Source organism: Hyaena hyaena, unplaced genomic scaffold, assembly GCF_003009895.1.
Source record: "Hyaena hyaena isolate Hyena2069 unplaced genomic scaffold, ASM300989v1 scaffold_741, whole genome shotgun sequence".
NCBI lineage: Eukaryota > Metazoa > Chordata > Mammalia > Carnivora > Hyaenidae > Hyaena > Hyaena hyaena.
In genome coordinates, this window is record NW_024081373.1 from 288,657 (window position 1) to 309,748 (window position 21,092).

The 21,092-nt window shown below is 36.2% G+C and overlaps 1 protein-coding gene across 1 annotated transcript in view; it reads left to right on the forward strand.

Moving 5' to 3' along the window:
- The first annotated feature begins 837 nt into the window (after nt 1-837).
- ADAM7 (ADAM metallopeptidase domain 7) overlaps nt 838-21,092 on the forward strand; it is a 52,550-nt gene continuing 32,295 nt past the window's right edge. The window contains exons 1-7 of the mRNA XM_039218171.1: nt 838-889; nt 1,884-1,987; nt 6,680-6,756; nt 10,817-10,895; nt 12,925-13,001; nt 13,970-14,162; nt 16,328-16,381. Of these exons, the coding sequence (XP_039074102.1) occupies nt 838-889; nt 1,884-1,987; nt 6,680-6,756; nt 10,817-10,895; nt 12,925-13,001; nt 13,970-14,162; nt 16,328-16,381 (636 nt within the window). The remainder of the gene's footprint in view (nt 890-1,883; nt 1,988-6,679; nt 6,757-10,816; nt 10,896-12,924; nt 13,002-13,969; nt 14,163-16,327; nt 16,382-21,092) is intronic.

Consider the following 21,092-nt stretch of genomic DNA (forward strand, 5'->3'; position numbering starts at 1 on the left):
TATGGTGTATTTGAAAATTGTTAGAGTAGATACTAAGAGTTCTAATCATAAAGGAAAAGTCATTTTTTTCCTTTTTGTCTTTATCTGTAAGAGATGATAGATGTTAACTACACTTAGTGTGCTGGAACTTACCATCAAGTCAACTCATTATACCATGCACCTTAGACTTGCACAGTGTTGTATATTAGTTGTATCTTGATAAAGTTGGGGGTGAGAAAAGATCAAGTTATTTCCCCTCATTTTCTTTTCTTGCCTCAGGACTCTGGATTCTTTCATCAGAGTAGGAGTGGAAGCTGGGGGTGGAATATGAATTAATATTTTGTGTTTGGTGCAGCAGTAGAAAGGCCATCTACCCATGCCCCCGCATTTAATAGCTGAGGGGTGGTAGAAAGGTCTCAGTATTTCTCACTAGTTTTATCAAATCTTCCTTTACAATTTCTACACATGGCATTCTTCAGATGCACCTTCTTCAACCAAAGTTTATAAAAACATTCTTTAATATTTTTTCTAAGACACACATGGTTTTTTTTCACTTTCGGATTTTTGGTACCTCTAGAAGTTTATTTCTATCAGGCATGAAGCAGAGATCTCTGCCCAGTCTGCCTCCACCACAGCATGCCAGTAGTCCTTTTAATTAGTACATGATGTCCACCCTCTGGGTTTTAGCCTCAAGCACCTCACAAATGATGCAACACAAGCAAGGAACACTTCCTTGACCTGGATCAAAACTGCCTATCTATCTGTTGGGCACTTTGACCCCACTGGGGAGGCAAAGGCAGGGAGCTGTGCTCAACTTTTCCCAAGCACTCGTGTCTCCATCCACCAGAATCCTTCAGAATGTTCCCCAGGACTTGGCTTTTCATCATCATACTCATTTTTCAGGTTAAAGGTATGTCTTAATTTTTTTTATTAGGGTGTTCTTTCTAGGCTATGAAGTAATGTGTCTTTAGTCACAATATTTAAACTGTAAATGATAAAAACATGAATTCCCATCCATGATTTTGCTGAGAACAGAGTATAGGACTTGGGCCAGTTATAACAAATACTGAGATTCTATGATTCTATGAGATACCTTCTCAGTCTTACGTAGTCTGATTTACAGTGGGAAGGAGGAAGGAATGGACATTTCTGAATATCTCCAACAGAGCACACGTCGTGCTAGCCATTGGCCACTTTGTACATTAGCATGTGTTAAATTTGAAGTTGTTGTTTCCACTTTATAGATAAAGAAATTGAGAATAATATATACAGATCAGAAAGAATGGAAATAGGATTTATGGTCACACTGTTAATAAAGTGGTAAAACTTACTTGATTCAGGTAATAGCAGATTCTAAAATCCTATGGTCTTTCTGAACCCTGATGGCTCTTCAGTGAGGTTACTAGGGGCTCACCTCAGGATGACACCGGTTGGGTTGCGTTGACTATTAAGTTCAGCACTGATTCAACAGTACCTAAAACCTTTTCAGCAAGAGAAAGCCCTGTATTTAGCTAAGAGAGTTAAGATTTCAAATGCAAATGTGCCTGGGAGACAAAAATCAGTAATTTACACGAATGGTAATTTACAATTTACAACCCATCCCAGTGTAGGCTGGGGGGTTGTGGGGCAGAACCCAGAGGCAGGCATGAGATTTAAGTGGCAACTGCAGAACAAGGTAGAAAGAAGGAAGAAGGCAAAGGACCTAATTGTTTTCTGTCTACTTTCCACTGTTGCTTTCATTTTCCTAATTTGGAAATGCCAGTCTCAATTTCCTCACCTGCCATAGTGACGCTGTACCTGGCTGCTAATTGGGAGCAAGAGACCCCTGTGAGAATAATTGTTCTCCAGTCACTGTGGGCGAATGTTAATGCCAGATGTATTTTCCCCCTTATGCTTCCTTTTAGAAAAGGTGATCCGTGGAGCGCACGGCCAAGAACTGGTTTATCCTAAAAGGCTTCCTCTGATGCAGAAGAGAGATGTTTGGCACATCCATGATTATGACATACAGGTACATGTCTGGGTTGAATACGTATAACGTACTGCGTTCACAGGATATGTAGAAAGCAGCCTTGCGCTCGCGTCTGCACTGAACAAGAGAGGAGTCTTGATGTTTCTGCTGACTCCCACTCGGTTTACAGCGTGTGCTTGGTGGGGGCGAAGCCAGGCTTTGATGGATTAGGAAATAAGATGGAGTAAAATTTGGATTTCAGGGGGTGCCATTTAAAATCTTCACTAGGGGCGCCTGGGTGGCTTAGTCGGTTAAGCGTCCGACTTTCGCTTAGGTCATGATCTCGCGGTTCGTGGGTTCGAGCCCCGTGTCGGGCTCTGTGCTGACTGCCAGCTCAGAGCCTAGAGCCTGTTTCAGAGTCCGTGTCTCCCTCTCTCTCTGACCCTCCCCTGTTCGCGCTGTCTATCTCTCTCTCTCCTAGAAATAAATAAAAATTTAAAAAAAATTTTTTTTAAAGTAAAATAAAATCTTCCACTAACAGGATTCCCACTAACAGCCTTCTGGGCTGATTTAAGGCAACCTCATTTGTTCTGAGCTGGCACCTATGTAATGTAATCTCTGAACGTTTTCTCAGAGTTGTAATATGCAGGTTTGTATTTTTACAGCAGCTTTCTGTAGCAAAGTCAGACAACTTTCACAGGAACACATTTGGCCTGTTGCTGAGAATAGTGCGTATTCAGGTGTTAAAACAAACATTTAAAATTTTCTTTAAAAAAAACCCCAAATGTTTATGCAACCAATGTGTAATACATATAATAGGAAACACACTTCAAAATGAGGTAATTTTTCAATTCCCACTACTATGAAAGACATTCTGTGACTGTCCTTAGATATTTGTTACCAGACACTTGCTTACATTGTGAACCTTACATTTCTTACTTTGTCCATGGAGAATACGGACTGTCATTTTGCCCCAACAATTGTTGAGTGGGCTAACTTTTCCCAGTGAAATTGTTTCTCTTTTTTTTCTTAAAATTTTTTATGTTTATTTATTATTGAGACAGAGAAACAGAGCATGAGTGCGGGAGGGACAGAGAGAGAAGGAGACACAGAATCTGAAGCAGGCTCCATGCTCTGAGCTGTCAGCACAGAGCCTGATGCAGGGTTCAAAACCACAAACTGTAAGATCATGACCTGAGCTGAAGTCAGGCACTTAACTGACTGAGCGACCCAGATGCCCTGGCTTTTCTTCCCTTGAAGTGTAGAGAACCAGCCTTCCATGCCCTCATTTGTTAGGTTTGTCAGCCATAAGCAAGACACCTTTCAGCTTTCCAAACGATCCCACCTAAATGGCTCGAGAGCATGAAAATACAATTCTTTACCTGCTGCTGTCAGGAGATAATGTCTAACCATTTTTTCTCTAATAATCTCCTTGTAGATAGTGTTTTCTTTTGATCTCCAATTCCATTGTCACCTTCTTAAATGTTATATTACTATAACACTGCAGGTCAACAATCAAACAAAACAAAACTTTTATTAGTTGAAGTTTGGTACTCACCCAAGTGGGCAAAACCAGTCTTCTGCCACCATTCTGCAAATCAGGACTGATATTAAAAGTCCCATTATGGGGGCACCTGAGTGGTTCAGTCAGTTAGGCGTCCAAATCTTGATGTCTGTTCAGGTTATGGTCTCACGGTTCAGAAGACTGAGCCCCCCTTTTGTGCTGTTAGCGCAGAATCTGTTTAGATTCTCTCTCACCCTCTTTTTCTGGCCCTCCCCAACTTGTGCACAGGCTCTCTCCCCCTCTCTCTCAAAATAAACAAATAAACATTTTTTTAAAAAAGCTTGGAAAATCCCACTATGAATATATAAGATGAGCCTGGCCTGTGGCAGGAATTATAAAAGATGGGTTTGGAGCTTCTTATACTACCAGAAAGTAAAGAAGTTCTCAAACAAACAAATAATCCAAACTTGCATCAGTGGGAGTATGTCAAAAGAACACAGGAGCTAGATGAAAGAGCTCCCAGTAAGCAAAAGAAGGGACAATTTGAACAACAAAATTAAAAACATAGTTTTGGACCATAAAGAAGTATAAATGAATGTCCATGAACCCATATTTGTATAAATGAATAATTTAATAAAAACATAAATGGGGAGACTAGACAAATCTATTCATAAGAGTTAAAAGATTGATGTAGACATGACCCTTTCCAAGAGATGGACATAACTCACCATCTTTAAGCATGACCTGTGCATAGTGACCTCTGGAAGGGAAACACTGTTAGCTCACAGATGAAGAAAGGCTGACAAATGCTACCTCAGCCAGTTAATCAAGGTTAACATCATCTGTCATGACTCACACTGATAGTATGTACTTTTAATATGATGAGATGAAAGTGGTACTTTATTTTGTTGTTTTTCTCACAAATCTCCACAGTCTCGGTCCAGTAATGAGCTAGATTTCAGAAAAACCTAAATTGAGGGATAACCTATAAAATAGTTGATCGTTACTCTTCAGAACTGTCAACGTTGTCAAAAAAATAAGAAACGTCTGAGAAACTGTCATAGTCTAGAGGAGCTAAGGAGCCATGACTAAATGTAATATGGTGTCCTGGATGGGATCCTAAGACAGTAAAAGGATGTTAAACAAAACTAAGGAAACCTGTATAAATGTATACTTTAAATGATAATGTCAGTCTTGGTTCATAAGCCATGATGGGTACATAATAGTAATGTAAGATGTTAACAGTGTGGAAATCTGAGTTGTGGGGTACATGGGAATTCTCTGATTATCTTTCCAACTCTTCTCTAAGTCTAAAATGATTCTAAAATAAAAAGAAATTTAAAAATTAAATAAAATTCTAAATTAAATGTAAAATTACAAAATTCTATTTACGTAGAAACAATATGCAGGACAAGATTAACAGCAATGTCACATTTAACAATATTAACAATAGTGTCTGAATACTAGCTAATATACAATCCATACAGTTTATCATGTTGTAAATGGGATTCCACCCTTCCTATTTGAGAAAGCAGCTAGGTTCTTGCTGGCCCACTGTGAATTCTGTGTTTATAATAAAATCCTAATTTTATGTTACACTTGCAGTAAAAAATGCCCTAATGCACACCTCACGTTTAAGAAACACAAAACTCCCCTCTCCTTTCCTCAAAGCTGCCGTTCTTCAGAAGACCCTCATTTCAATAGCATAGTTTAAACAAACTAGAAACCTGAGGGAATTCTTCACTCCTCACTTTCGCCTCCCTCATCAAAGAATCACTGAGCTTAGGTAGATTCTAGCATGTAAATAAACATATCCTTTGAAATTATCTACTCTCCCTTATCATTGCTGCCACTCCCTTGCCCAAGTACCTATAATCCATCTACAGTCTTTAAATGTTTTTCCTGCCTACAGCTGTGATTTTTGCTGGTCCATTATCCATAAGAAGTAGACTGTCTATAATACCATACCTACTTCTGCATTTTTTTCTTCCCTTTGCTCTTAGGATTCCCAAATCTTCTTAAGTGACTAGTTGGTACATGATTCGGCACTTTCCTACGTTTGTATTTTTCACACTTATTCAATTTACATTTGATTTTCCAGGCATGTTGAACTTTTCTGGATTTCTCAAACATGTCAAGCTCTTTCTTACCTCAGAGCTTTTGCATGTGCTGTTCTCTGCCCCTGACTCTTCCTTTCAACATCCCTCACATAGTCACTTCATCTCTCCATTTATGACACTTATAATATTCAATTACATTTGATTGATTTTCTTCTTTGCCAAGCTGTAGCTTCCATAAGGGCAGTGACCTCTCTCCATCTTGTGCACCATTGTATTTTCCACATTATCAGTGTGCCTGAAATAACAGCTATTGAATACATGGGAGAACAATAAACTAAGGAAGGTGCTAGGTATATGACCTCTAACTGCAAATCCTGAAATTATAAATAATTCTTATGAATCATAAATAAATAAAACAACACAAAAGAAAATAGTTAAAGGATATAAATTAGAAATTCATATATAAATATACAAGTAACAACATATACGAAATGAACAGAAGAAAAATATCACTCCAATGGTCATCAAAGAAAACAATTTGTCACGGTAAGTTATCATCTCATTAATGTTAATATCTAAGGCAAGAAAACAAGAGCCATTGTAAATTTCCAGTGAAATTCTAATTTTGTGCTTCCTTTTTTCAGGTTATTTTGCAATATTTATCAAAAAACTGCATTTTTTCCACTTTGCCGATAAAGAAATTATGTCTAACTACAGTGAATACCTCAAATCAAACTTCTGATGTGAATATAGATTAAATAAGTTCACATTGTGCTTTTCAGCCATAAAATACATACTATAAATTTATTGGAAAAGGAAAATGGTCACGGTCATGATTTATTTTTATGTGAGACGGTAGACTATAAAGAGTATACCCAAAATTGTTAAAAATATAGAAACAAAAGATCTATGAGGAGAGAGTAAACATATTTTCATTTCATTTTATAACTAGAAAAAAATGCCCATCAAAAAATTTAACAAAAATATAACTTACAAGCAAAATCCTCCATATATATTGGCTTTCGTTATTTCAGCCTCATCCATATTGATCATTTTGCCTGGCCCTGACTGGTAGGTTGTCAGGTAGATTGATAAAGTCTAATTTCCCCCAGGACCCACCCTACTTCCCACCCCAACACACACTAAATGAGTACACATTTAAGCCACACAATGGATACTGTTTTGCAGGAAACTTATGAAGAAGAATTGTTGTATGAACTAAGGTTAACTAGAAAAACCTTAATACTTCACCTTTTGAGATCAAGGTAAGTTCTATTATAATTCAACACCTTATAGATGTATTAGTCTGTAGTATCTCAGTTTTTGTAAAAACTACCAGTGAAGTGAATTCCTCAAGTCACTGTTATCCGTATATATTCTGAATTCCTAGTCTTCTAATATAAACTCATCCTATTTCAACATCTTAACAATTACAGACACAGTGCTTTAGTTCCTGGGTTTCTGTTTGTTTGGAACTTGGGAGTCTTTTGTGAATCAGTGGAACAGAGGAAATTTGAAAAATGTGGTCTCTTAGAGTGGACTGCTGAAGTTATTTAAAATAGATATCAAACCAAGTTCTGTTGGAGAATAAAGTAAGAACTGAGAAGAATTTATTTCATCAAGTTATTTTGTGTTAGCTAGACAATTCAAAAGCCCTTGATTTCTTCCTTAGCTTTCTTTACAACTTCTGTGTTGTTATTGTTCAATTTCCATTGTTTTCCTTTGGGCCATTCTTATACACAATAGTTCTGTCTCTCAGCCCTAACATTAAAATCATGAAGAATTATCATATGCTAAGTGGAAGGATAACTCTATTGAAGGATTGGAGGATGCCTGGGTGGCTCAGGTGGTTGGTTGAGTGTCAGACTCTTGATTTTGGCTCAGGTCATGATTTGGTTCAGGTCATAATTGTCTGGTTCTTTGCTGAGTGTGGAGCCTGCTTGAGATTCTGTCTTTTTCTTCCTCTGCTACTTTCCCAATCACCTGTGCACACGCATGTTCTATCTCTTTCAAAAAAAAAAAAAAAAAAGAATTGAGACTCTAGCCTATTAGCTAAAAACAACAGCAACAAAAATATAAAATAAGGAGAAAAATCTTTCTTCCACTCTGGAGTTGTCCATTGGACAAATGTATAGAAATAGAATTAACCTAAGAACATAATTCTTTGATAATTTATTCAGACTCTGCATATATTCTCAGGTGGAAGAAGGCTAACATTTTACTTCAGTTTTACTGAAGAAGAATCATAGGTTCACTCAAGCAAAACTTCTCAGAGCTACAGTGCAGATGATGGTGCTGATTCTCTAACTTAGTTCTACCTGCTTTCAAAATTACCCCATGCTGCCTGTGCCTCAAGTAGCCAAATCTTATTATATTAGCTATTGTTTCATTCTGTTAATGAGCCTGGAGTGGTATGCTATAGATTTGTAGACATACAAAGTAGTTTAAGCTAATATTGATACCTCTGATGGGCAACATTACCTTTGTTCACTCCAAGAAGTAAGTGAATTTAGTGCATACTATGACCTTTCAAATCTGTGAATATTGCTTATTAGATATTTTCGTATCTTATGGTAACAAACAGAAACTCAATCTTATTAATTTAGATTTTTGTCATGTTTTCTGTAGCCACTTTTTCACGTATTTCTCCTATGAGTTTCATTTGACTTGGTTTTAAGCATACTGAATACTTATTTTATAAGCTGATATTGGGAAATAGAGGTTAATCTTCAGAGGCCAACCATGTCAGATCAGATTTTTATTCGTCCAGTGGAAACACTGATTGGGTCAACTGAACACCAAATGGGTAAACAATCATTTATGATTAAAAATTTCAGAAAATTAGGAATATAAGAGGATGTCTTTGACTTGATAAAGAGTATTTACAAAAGCCTAGAGCAAACCTCGTATTATTGGTGAAAAACTGAATGTTTTCCTCCTAAAATCTGGAACCTGGCAAATATGTGCACTGTTGCCACTGCTATTCAACATATTCCCAGAAGGTCTAGTCAGTGCTACTTGAAAAGGAAAGGAAAGGAAAGAAAAGGCATATAGATCAGAAAAGTAGAAGGAAAAAAGTCCTTACTTGCAGATGACATAATAGTGGTTTGCATAGAAAGTTCTACAAAACTTAACAAACAGGCTAACCAAACAGCAAACAAAAAACTTCTCCTAGAAGTAATAGGTGGGTCCAACAAATTCATAGAATATTTCATCATAAAAATATCAATTGTATTTTATATACTCACAATGAACATCAAGAAACTGAAGTTTACAATATAACACCGCTTGCAATTGTTCAAAAAGAAATAAAACAGTTACAAATCTGAGAAATGAATACAAAGCTGGTTCACTGAAAATTACAAAATTTGGAAGAAAATCATCAAAAAGATGTAAATAGATGGGGTCTTATTTGGTATTACTCTACTGGAAGACAGCATGATAAAGATGTCAATTCTCCAGTGGATATATATAGGGTTATCGCAATTCCCATTGAAATTACTATAAGACTTTTTATAAAATATAGACAAGATAATTCCAAAATTTATAGGGAAAGACAAAGGAACTAGAGTAGCTAAAATAAATCTGAAAAAATAATAAAACAGGAATAATCACTTCAAGAAATATTATATAGATACAGAGTCATACTGTTAGAATAGACACATAGATCAAGGAATCAAATAGAAAACTCAGAAATAGTTCCACACAAGTAGAGCCAATTCTTTTTTGACAAAGTTGGTAAAGCAAATCAATGGAGAGAGTATAATCTCTTCACCAAATCTCTCCACCAAAGTGCTGGAACTATTGTATATCCATAGCAAAACAAACAAACAAACAAACAAAAAAAAAACAAAAAAAAAATGAACTGCAACTTAAATCTCAAAGCTTATACCAAGTTTATGCCAAAATTAACTCAAAATAGATCATGGGTTTCAGTGTAGAATGCAAAACTATAATACATTCAGATAAAACAAGACAATATCTTAGGATCTAGGACTAAGGCAAAGAATTCTTAGACTTGATACCAGATCATTTGACATGACTAATAAAAGAGTTGACAAATTGGACTTCATTGAAATTGAAAGTGCTTAACTCCACAAAAGTCATTATCAGGTTGAAAAGACAAGCTGCATGACACATTTGGAAATGGACAGAGGACTAGCGTCTGGAAAAATAAAGAGTTCTCAGAACTCAACAATAATAAAGCAAGCAATTCAATTGGAAAATAGGCAAAAGATAGGAAGAGACATCTCACCAAAGAGAATATACAGATGACAAATAAGCACTTGAAAAAATGCATGGCATCATTAATCATTCAAGAAATGCAAATTAAACTACAATAGCATTTCATTCAATTAGAATGGCTCAAACTAAAACAATAATTATATCACCAGAAGCTGGCAAAGGATATAAAGAATCCTAGATCATTAATACATTGCTGATGGGAATATTAAATAATATTACTTTCTGGAAAACAATTTGGTAATTTTAAAAAAGAACAAACATGCAACCTCCCTGAGGCGAAGCAATTGTACTCCTGGGTATTTATCTCAGAAAAATAAAAACTTATGTTTACACAGAGAACTATACACAAATGTTTACAGTTTCATTCATAATACCCTTAAACTAGAAACAACTCAGATCTCCTTCAACAAGTCAATAGTTAAACAGAATCAATATCATGAAATATTACTTAGCAATAAAATGGAACAGCTTGGGCAGATCTCAGGATTCATGGGTTTGGGCCCCACACTGGGCACTGTGCTGACAGTGGGGAGCCCGTGTGGGATTCTTTTTCTCCCTCTCTCTCTGCCCCTCTCCACTTTCTCTCAAAACAAGCAAATAAACCTAAAACAAGAAGAATTACATGAAGATAATAGCAGTGGTTGTCTCCCCGTGGTGAAAGTTTCATTTATACTTGTCTGTGTTTTCTAAACTTATATTATGATTAATACATACTGCTTTTATCTAAATATGTAGCTGATGGGTTAAGATATATGCATTTTATGTATATATGATATATACATCAAATATATTTTGTATCCAATATATATATGACTTTACTTAGATAGCATTTTCTCTAACTTTTTTCTCAACTTGCTTTTAGAATCTGTTTCAATCTCTTTTAGTGATATACCAAACCATGAAATCTAGGTACTAAGCCTTTTCGTGTGAGTGTGGTTGATTTTGCTTATGTGTTTTTAGCATGAGAGGAATGTGCTGAGATTTGGAAGCAGCCTCACGGCTTCTCTTCCCCATAATTGGTTTTATCTGTTAACGTTGTAGAATGAGTAACTCTCACTACCTCTCTGCCTTCTTTTCCAGGGAGTTCCTATCCTCAAATTACAGTGAAACCCACTACTCCACAAAAGGAGAGGCCATCACCAGCTATCCCTCCACCACGGTACCTTATGGAACCTTCCTCTGTCTCTCTTCTGAAACTTTCTCATGGGATTTTGAAATGCAATCTAGCTTTACAGGCAGCCTCTGAAAATGTTATGTTAGAAATGAATCTTATGTTGAATACTGTCACTGAATCATTCTAGAATAGAAAACATGACCCTTCCAACTCTAAAGGGGGCTGACTACTGTCTAACAAGCAAATGGATGACTGTTAATGTATTTTTCTTTGCTAAACTGACTTCTATGTATGCCAAATGTGTTAAGTCTGGAGAAAGGGTAAAGCAGGATCCAAAGAAGTAGAAGACACCCTGATGAGATTGTCATCAAACTAAAGGGATAAAACCTAAAAACATGAAACTATTTTAAAACCTCCAACTAAGTGACCCTTATATGAGTCTTATTCCCTGGCCTGGGCCTTCTGATGCACCAGTGTTTTGGTCTCTTCTTCATTCTCCAAATAAATTTTTGTTCGTTTATCATTAATATTATTCCAGTGGATACAGGTTCTACTTTTACAGCCTTCCTTCCCTTTCCAGAACATGGCTTCTGTAACCTTCTAACCAAAGATGACATCATCCCCTTTCACCAAAAGTATACTTTCTAAAATGTATTTCCTCTGTCTAAGGCATGTGTCAATTGTGAAATATAAGTCATCATGCAATCTTTGTAAAATAGAAATGGAAGAAAACTGGGTAACATTTTTTTATGCAGAGGGTGGTTGTTGGCCTGTGAGAGTCTGGGATCACACGGGGAGTATCACACACGGACAGGAGTTGAATAGATGGACAAAATGGAGAAGGTGATTACCCAATGGAACCGTTATAGACAGAGCACCACATAGGGAGTGACAGGGATACCAACCTGAGGGAAGTGTAGCAGCAGGAGAAAAGGGCTTGAGGGGACCTGGCTGGAGAGTGAGACCGAATTTTAGCAATTTTAGCAAAATTTTAGCAAAAACACTGACATGGGGCACATGGGTGGCTCAGTCCGTTAAGTGTCCAACTCTTGATTTTGACTCAGGTCATGATCTCATTATTTGGTGAGTTCAAGCCCTGCATGGGTTCTGTGCTGACGGTGCAGAGCCTGCTTGAGATTCTCCCTCTTTCTCTACTCCTCCTCCACTCGCACTGTCTCTGTCTCTCTCAAAATAAATAAATAAGCTTAAAAATTTTTTTTAAATTGGCTTGATTTCACAGGCAACTAGGGAAAAATTATAATTTTTTTATGTTTATTCACTTTTGAGAGAGAGAAAGAGAGAGAGAGAGAGCACGAGCAGGGGAGGGGCAGAGAGAGAAGGAGACAAAAAATCCGAGGCAGGCTCCAGGCTCTGAGCTGTCAGCCCGATGCGGGCTCAAACCCACAAACTGCGAGATCATGACCTGAGCTGAAGTTGAAAGTTTAATTGAATGAGCCACCCAGGCACCCCAGGAGAAATTATAATAACACAAGAAGGGAAGTATGGTAGAAATTTTAGGGTGGATCAAAAGAGAAATATTTAGGGGCGACTGGGTGGCTCAGTTGGTTAAGCATCCGACTTCAGCTTAGATCATGATCTCACGGTTTGTGGGTTCGAGCCCCATGTCGGGCTCTGTGCTGACAGCTAGCTCAGAGCCTGGAGCCTGTTTCAGATTTCGTGTATCCGTCTCTCTCTGACCTTCTCCTGCTCATGCTGTCTCTCTTTCAGAAATAAATAAAACATTAAAAAAAATTTTTAAAAAAGCAGAAATATTTATAAGACAAAGTGTCCCATTTCTGAGGCTGGGTTCATCAACTAATATACTGCTAAATTTATGAGGAAAGAATCCAGATCCTGCTTTACACAAAGTGATGATGCAATTAAAATAAAAGGATTCTAAAGGAGTTCAAATTTTTCCAAATGACAGGGTGCAATGAGCAAAAAAATGAATGAGTGTGGGTGTAATTTGTGACAATGAAATGCTGATATATTGTGAACATAAAATACATATATATTAATATTTATATAATATGAATATATGTATTTATATCAATAATCTCTTCATCTATTGTAGGATCACTGTTTTTACCAAGGATCCATCATCCATGAATTTGATTCCGCTGCCAGTATCAGCACGTGTAATGGTCTGAGGTATCATACAGTATCTATTTTGTTCCTAAGTTTGCTTAAGGCATTTTCAGAGGCATTTGCTTTTCATCTTTCGAACAATTCTAGAAATAGAAAAATTAATGGGAAAAAGCTACTGTATATTTTCATCCCTTCTAGCCCTTCTAGCCCATCGCTGATGTCTATTTCTGACAAAAGGATGTCTCATGCACAGCCCTAAGCAAGACAAGATTTTCAGTACATGATCAAGGGATTCAGAGACTTCTGGAAATCATCTAGTCTGTCCTTTCTTGTTAGAGACACTGAAATTAGAGAATGTCAGAGACTCGGAGCATTCAATTTGCTGGTGGTAGAACTGTATGCAAAAACCTGGTCTCCTGACTTCTAGTCCTGTGAATTCACACCACCCCCAATACTTCACAGCTTTTTACTCTTCAGGAGTTTAGAGTCTTTAGAAATTAAAAAGTCAAAAATAAAGCCTGTATCAGTTTCTTATAGATCTTGGGCCTAAGGATAAAGGAGGAAATGTGGGGTAGCAGGGTAAGAGAACAAGAAATTTCTGCCTTCACTTACGAGTACTTTACTTAAGTAGATCCCAATATATTCAAAAATAAAGACCCCTTTAATGACAAAATTGCCATGTTATAGTATTTGTGCTTTCATATAGTTACTCTACAATTAGAGCATGATGGACACAAAACTTCACAAAATGTTTGCAAGAGCTCTGAGGTTTCAAAGTAGAGATTTGGCTGTGAAGCTTCTGAAAATCTAGAGGAGTTGATTCTTACACAAGTTATTAATTAAAAGGCCACACATCACCTTGCCTTTTTATCATTCAGAATGTGTGGCCACATGCTCATGAGGTCTTGGTCTTATAGCTTCCTTTCTTAACTAGGCAAAATCAATAAAATGGATCAGAGAAATATTGTGAGAAATAAATTAGTAAAATGGTATCAATCTTAAACATACATCATTTTTCCCATTTTCTGTAGGGGATTCTTCAGGGTATATGACCAAAGGTACCTCATTGAACCAGTGAAATATTCAGATGAGGGACAACATTTGGTGTTCAGATATAATCCAAAGGTTCAGTATGCTGCCAATTACTCTTGTACAGAACTCAATTTTACCAGGACAAATGGTCCGAAGGATGCTATTAAAATCACGGAAGACCGTAAAACAGAAGTAAGTGTCTTTTTGAAAAAAATCCTCTTAATTCCAGGACGAACGCCTCTTATTTCCTTTCTGATCTCAAAAGAGAAAGATGAGTACAACTAATGAAATATATATGCCACCTGAGTCTGACTCATTGTTTGAAATCTAAAATGTCAAACTTTTTTTTTTTTAATGTTTTATTTATTTCTAGGAGAGAGAGAGAGAGACAGCGCGAGCAGGGGAGGGTCAGAGAGAGAGGGAGTCACAGACTGAAACAGGCTCCAGGCTCTGAGCTGGCAGTCAGCACAGAGCCCGACGCGGGACTCGAACCCACGAACCGCGAGATCATGACCTAAGCGAAAGTCGGACGCTTAACCGACTAAGCCACCCAGGCGCCCCTAAAATGTCAAACTTTTTATCAACATAGAAAAATGTTCATTACCTACAGTAAATCTCAGTTTGTCCCATCAATTTTAAGGAAAGGGAATTTTTACAACCCTACATATGGATTTATAGCAGAAGGGCTATCCGTGGTTGGGAAGAATGAAATTTGCAATGTCTTGAAACCTCCACTAGATATTGTCTTCCCTTGTCTTCACTACCATTTTTTTGCTAGGGGGAGGGAGAGTTGCTAATGATAAGTCAGGGTGTCCCCCTTTCATCAGGCCAAATATTCTAATTATTAATTATTAAGAACATTTAAGAGTAATAGCAAGTTGAATTTCCGGTGAGACGATTGCACTATGAGAGTCCTATGTGTTTTAGGCTTTCTTGCATGACTAGTTCATATCAGCTCAAATCCTCAATAGGTGTTAGCCTTTAAGATCCATGAGTGCCCATCGTCTTCACATATCCGTGGTCCAGATTGTGTCCGAAAGGTATTAGATGCCTAACAGATGTTTTTGATTGGCTCAATGAATTAATAAATGATCCCTAAAAAAAAAGTGCACAAAAAATGACTTAGCTACATCTTTGAACATTAAGCTTCTACTTTATACTCGGAGAATATGCATGTACCTCAATGTACGACATTGAAAGCTGAAGACAGAATTTTCTGGTATTGTTGATTTCTAAAACAAAGGATCGATTATTAGCCACTTTTATACATTTCTTTAGAATTGAGAGTACCACAAAGTAGGAGATTGGGAGACAGGAGAGGAGTTGAAGGAATACAGTCCATCCTATTAGCCAGTCCTATGTTTGCTCTCCACTCTTGAGTTGAGTCCTTTTTATATGAGCTGTTTAGTAAGCATTTACTTTGTAAATGAAAAAATTAAATGTTAAAAACTGTATTGATTGTTCTTTGAAACTCTTCAATTTATTTCTTTAACTTGAGGATAGCTGGCAGACAATGTTACATTAGTCTCAGGTGTACAACCTAGTGACTCAACATCTCCATGCATCATGCAACGCTCACCACAGGTGTTGCTCCCATCTATCATCATGCGATACCACAATACCATTGACTCTATTCCCTATGCTGTGCCTTTTATTCCATGACTTATTCATTCCATAACTGGAATCCTGTGTCTCCCACGCTCCTTCACCTACTTTGCCCCCTAGACCCTCCCTTCCCTATGACAACCATCAGTTTGTTCTCTGTATTTATAGTCTGATTCTGGTTTGTTTGTTTATTCATTTGTTTTGAATTTTAGATCCCACACCTAAGTGAAATCATATATTATTTGTCTTCCTCAGGGTGACTTATTTCACTTAGCATCATACCCTGTAGATTGACTCACACTGTTGTAAATGCCAAACTTGTATCCTTTTTTATGGCTACATAATATCCATGTGTGTGTGTGTGTGTGTGTGTGTGTGTGTGTGTGTGTATGTGTGTGTGCATACCACATCTTCTTTATCCTTTCATCCACCAATAGACACTTAGGTTGCTTCCATATCTTGGCTACTGTAAATAATGCTGCAATAAATACAACTTATTTTACCTGAAAGATGAAACAAAGAAAGGATGGATATTCAAAAGTAAAATATGATTTCCAGTTTATTAAAATCTGATGTACAGGTCCACATGTTTTAATAATACATTGGGCTTTATCTAGATAAGTTCCTGGAATTATTAGTTGTACTCTTGTACCTTACCTTCCTGTATCAATAATATTAACATTTCTTACCATGAAAATTTTAACTTAAAATGAGAAACATTAACATTCATTAATTTTTTCATAAATTTCCAGAACAGCCAAAAAGAAAAGTATGTGGAACTATTCATTGTTGCTGATGATAATGTGGTAAGTTTTCAGATGAACATGTGCTCCTCATTCATGCTTATAAACCATAGTGATCCTAAAAAAGAGAGAGAGAGAGAGAAAATATATTTTAATCAGAATTCCATTTTGGGCTCAATGTTGTTTTTAGCTTCCCCAAACAGATTTATATAAGAGATGATAAAGTCCTTTGGGAGTACAGGAGACTAAGCTAAAATGGAATGCTCCTCCCTTTTATGAGCATATGGAAGCGATGAACAACATATAGAAAGATTGAAAAAATGTGCACAATCTATGATTGAGCTCAGAAGAAAACACAGGAAATTTCCAAGTCCTAAAAATGAGAAGAGAATCTCTTGTCAGAGTAGTAAGTAAAATTCAGAGGCTTGGTGACATATCATATATAGAATATATTGCATAATGCCCAGAGCCATGAAGAGCTGCCCCCTTTCTGAAAACAGAACTGGAAAATGTCTCCCCACTGAAGCTGCAAAAAGAAAAGGAATGTTCTGCTCATCTGTAGCCAACAGGAAGGGAATATTTTATGCATGGGAAAGCAAAAATGCTAAACTGTGTCATGTAATGATCTGGAGCATGATATATTTTTCTTTAGATACAGAAATGCCAAGCAAAGCTTTCAACATAAAACCTGTTTAGAAACTTGATAAACTACTAACGCTCAAGTTAAAAATGTCCTATGAAGACATTTTCATAATCTAACATAAAGCTAATCACATGAGGAAGAGTCAACCAACACAGTGGGAAGGAGAATAAGCTCTCCAGGAATTGTAAATTAGCCACTGATATTACAGATTATATACCTAACAATAGTTGAAAAAGATATGCAACCAAAAATAACAGAGTTATGGGTGGAGTGGGCTTTTTTTTAGGTCCCCTCTATCAGGAAATGTTAGGTCAAGTAGGAAAAGATAGAGAAGATCTGAGTCACATACAGTTCTGATCTAATCAACTGATAAAATCTCCAGCACCCATAAAAACGACAATCTATATTCTTCTCAAATGCAAATAAAATACTTCCAAAAGTTAAACTTGTATTTGGCCACAAAGGAAGTAAAAAGAAATAGAAAAGAATATATGTAAAATAAAGAACACCTTTTTGTTGTTAAACCACAACCAAATTGGGAGTTGTAACAAAAACTGTTACACTAAGCCACTAAATGATCATTGGTTTGGGAACTTAAGTAAAGTGCATTTCCAAATATTAACTGACTAAAGAAATCGAATTGGAAATTATGAGAAATTTATAACAGCAAAAAGAAAAGATGGGTATAGATAAAACTTTTTAGATGCAGGAGGCATAGCAGTGTTGAGAAGGATATTTGTAGACTTAAATCTTTCTAATAAAGAGAAAGAAAAATTTAAGGAGCTAAGAGTCTAACTAGAAATGTTATAAAATGAAACAGAATAAATCCAAAAAAAGAAAGAAGAAAAAAATTTAATAATGCATGAAATTAATAAAAGACCTGAGTCGAAAAGAAACAATTGGTAGATCAACAAAGCCAAATGCTCATTTCTTGAAGAGATTAGTGAGATAGAGAGATCTCTGAAAATAATTATTATGAAAAAATACAAGTACAAATAAAATTAGAAATAAAAATGAAGCATAACTATATAGTACAGGCCACACATTATTAAAAAATATATATACAACCTGCGCATATACAGTTATAAGCAGAAGCATGCAATAAAGTGTTACCAAGCTGACTTGGGAAGAAATAGTAAACCCCAAAAAGATTATAATGAATTTTAAAAATTAAATCAGTAGTCCATAATCTTTCAACAAATGAAGATACTAGGCTCACATGCATTTAAACACAAATTTTACCAAAATTTGCTGTAACAGATAATATCTTTAACAAATTGATTTGAAGAATAGTAAAGGGGGAAAATTCTTAAAAACATGTTATAAACTTATTATAACCTTCATATTCATAATCTACTGCTATGTAACAAACTAACCCAAACTAAATGTGAGTCTTTTATATAGCTGTAGTAATCTAATTTCATTGGGCTGGCTGACTGGTATAAAAATGGCTTCAGACACTTGTAGTATTCAAACTATGTAGTTTTGGGTTTCAGTTGGCCACATATGCAGTAGGCTAGCCTGTGCTTCTCACATCATAGCTAGAAATCAAAATACCAGGCTTCAATATATAAGAGCTTTCTAAGCTTTTGCTTGTACTACATTTATAAATGCCCCCTTAGCCAAACTACGCCATATAGCCAAGCCTAGAATCGAGGGTGTAGATGTCTGGAAGAGTGATTCCTTAAAGATCATTGCTGTAACAATCTATGATGACCTTGATAACAAATCCAGAAAAGAAAGCAAAATTATAAGTCAATTTCACTTACAAACACAACTGCAAAATCCTAAAAATATTTGCAAACCCAGTCCTGTACAAATCCAAAAAATGTTTACATGGCAATGGCTTATCCTAGTAATGCAATCATCTCAAATATTCCCGATAAAACTCTTAGCAAGTAAAAGATGGAAGAAAATAAAGAATATTTACCAAAATCATTCTATCCTGTATAAATATTAAACTTAATACTGAAATGTTGGAGGTTTTTCTTCCAAAAGTGAGAATAAAATAATTTGTTTTCACTGTCAATAATTTTCTTTTAACATATTTACTGAAATTTTTAGTCATCATAATAAAACAAAATAAATGGGATCTATGTTAATTTAAAAGAAAGACCAACATTGTTGCATACTTTTAAAAATGAGGAGAAACTACAATTATCAATTTTGTAAAAAGAGAAGTTGGTAAGTTTTGGGCACTAGATAGGCTTAGACTAACATGTTTATGAGAACATATTAACTCACTTTTAATAGAGTGTTAAAATAATTACTTTGCTCTTAATAATAAGTTCTTAGTAAAAAGTAAGAACAATTTATTAAATTTAATATTTTACCCCAGGTACCAGGTAAATATTTGCTTGATATAATTTAGGGGCATTAAACTGGGCTTAACTCTCACATATGCTGCCTTAATATTGTCTTTAAATATTTAATGGGTTTTTTTTAGAGAAGTTCCTATAGTAAATCATTCATTTTCATTGAACAAATAGTTAATGAACATCTAATATACTAGGTGCTGAGTATTAAATGTATATATTTATAATTATCTGAGTAATATATTCATACAAACATACATGTATATGTTAGCTGAGTATAAATGGCAATAGCAAGAACAATGTAGAGTTAGTGTATTCTGGTAAGATAAAATAGAAAAACAAGGCAACTTTTGGAAAACAGGTTGAGGAGTTTACATATCTTAAATACAGAGTGATGAATTTTAAGCAGCTGAGTAAAGATACAGATGTATACAACCAGACCTAGCAAGTTGAAAGAATAAGCAGAATACACGTGTCTAGATACTGGGGAAGACTAGCCATTTAATAAAGGCTTGGCAATAAGAATACAAAGATTCCTTACCCATATGTCTATCTTCCCCTCATTGGTGGAAATCACTGATTGATAAAGTTCCCTATCCCTATGATCTCGAAGATAGTCTCAGAATCTTCCTTTCTTGGGGCTCCTGGGTGACTTAGTTGGTTAAGTGTCTGACTCTTGGTTTGGGCTCAGGTTGTGATCTCATGGTTTGTGAGTTCAAGCTTCACATCCGGCTCTGTGCTGATAGTGTGGAGCATCCTTGGGATTCTGCCTCCCTCTCTCTCTGCTCCTCCTCCATTTGCTCTCTTTGCCACTCTCTCAAAATAAATAAATAAACATTAAAAAAGAGAAAGATTAAAAAAAATTTTTTAGTTTATTTATTGATTTTGAGAGCGAGCATGAGAGCATGAGCAGAGGATGGACAGATGGGTAGGGGGGGAGAGAGAGAGAGAGAGAGAGAGAGAGAGAATCCCAAGCAGACTTCACACTGTCAGTGCAGAGCCCGACTCAGGGCTCAATCTCATGAACCCTGAGATCATGACCTGAGCCAAAATCAAGAGTCTGAAACTTAGCCAGCTGAGCCACTCAGGCACCCCAGTCTCAGAATCTCTCAACTGTATTTTAGGCAAGCTCTACCAATTGTTCACCAAGAAGTCTGATGTGAAACAATATTTGCCATCCAGAACTTAAGGGGATGGTGGAAAAAAGGAACCTCTGCACAATTAAACACTAAGAGTGATAGAGTCTTTGAAACCAAGGTGATAAGAAATTTTGTGAAAGATAAAATGGTCCATATTAAAGGTAGACAAGATGGCTAGGAAGATGAGGAAAAGGTGTTCAATAGATTGGATAAACAGGAAGACATTTATGTGCCTGTCAAGAATAGTTTCAATGGAATAGTTGCAGTTAAACCAGTGAGTAGTGGGCTAAGGAAAGAATGGGAGATGAGAAGTGAAGACAGTCTAATGTTATATCTTGGAGGTATTTAGGTATGTGAGACAACAGGAGAGCAATGGAATAGTAAGTAGAGGACACTTGTAGGATTCAGAGAAGCCATATTTCTTTTTATTTGTATTATGAAACAAGCTTGATCATTTGCATTTGTCCCTACAGGATACTTTTCTGATTATAAAGTATATTTTATCAGGTCTAAATTGATAATACTAACAACAAGGTCCACAAATGGGGAATCCATTTGTTAGAAAGCAACAAAGGACAGAACAGGTTGGAGGAGGAAGGTCCACTTTGTTTACTCAGCCTTCCCCTGGAAAGAAGGGAAGCCACAACTTCTTGTTCCTCTTCATCACATCTCTGGCT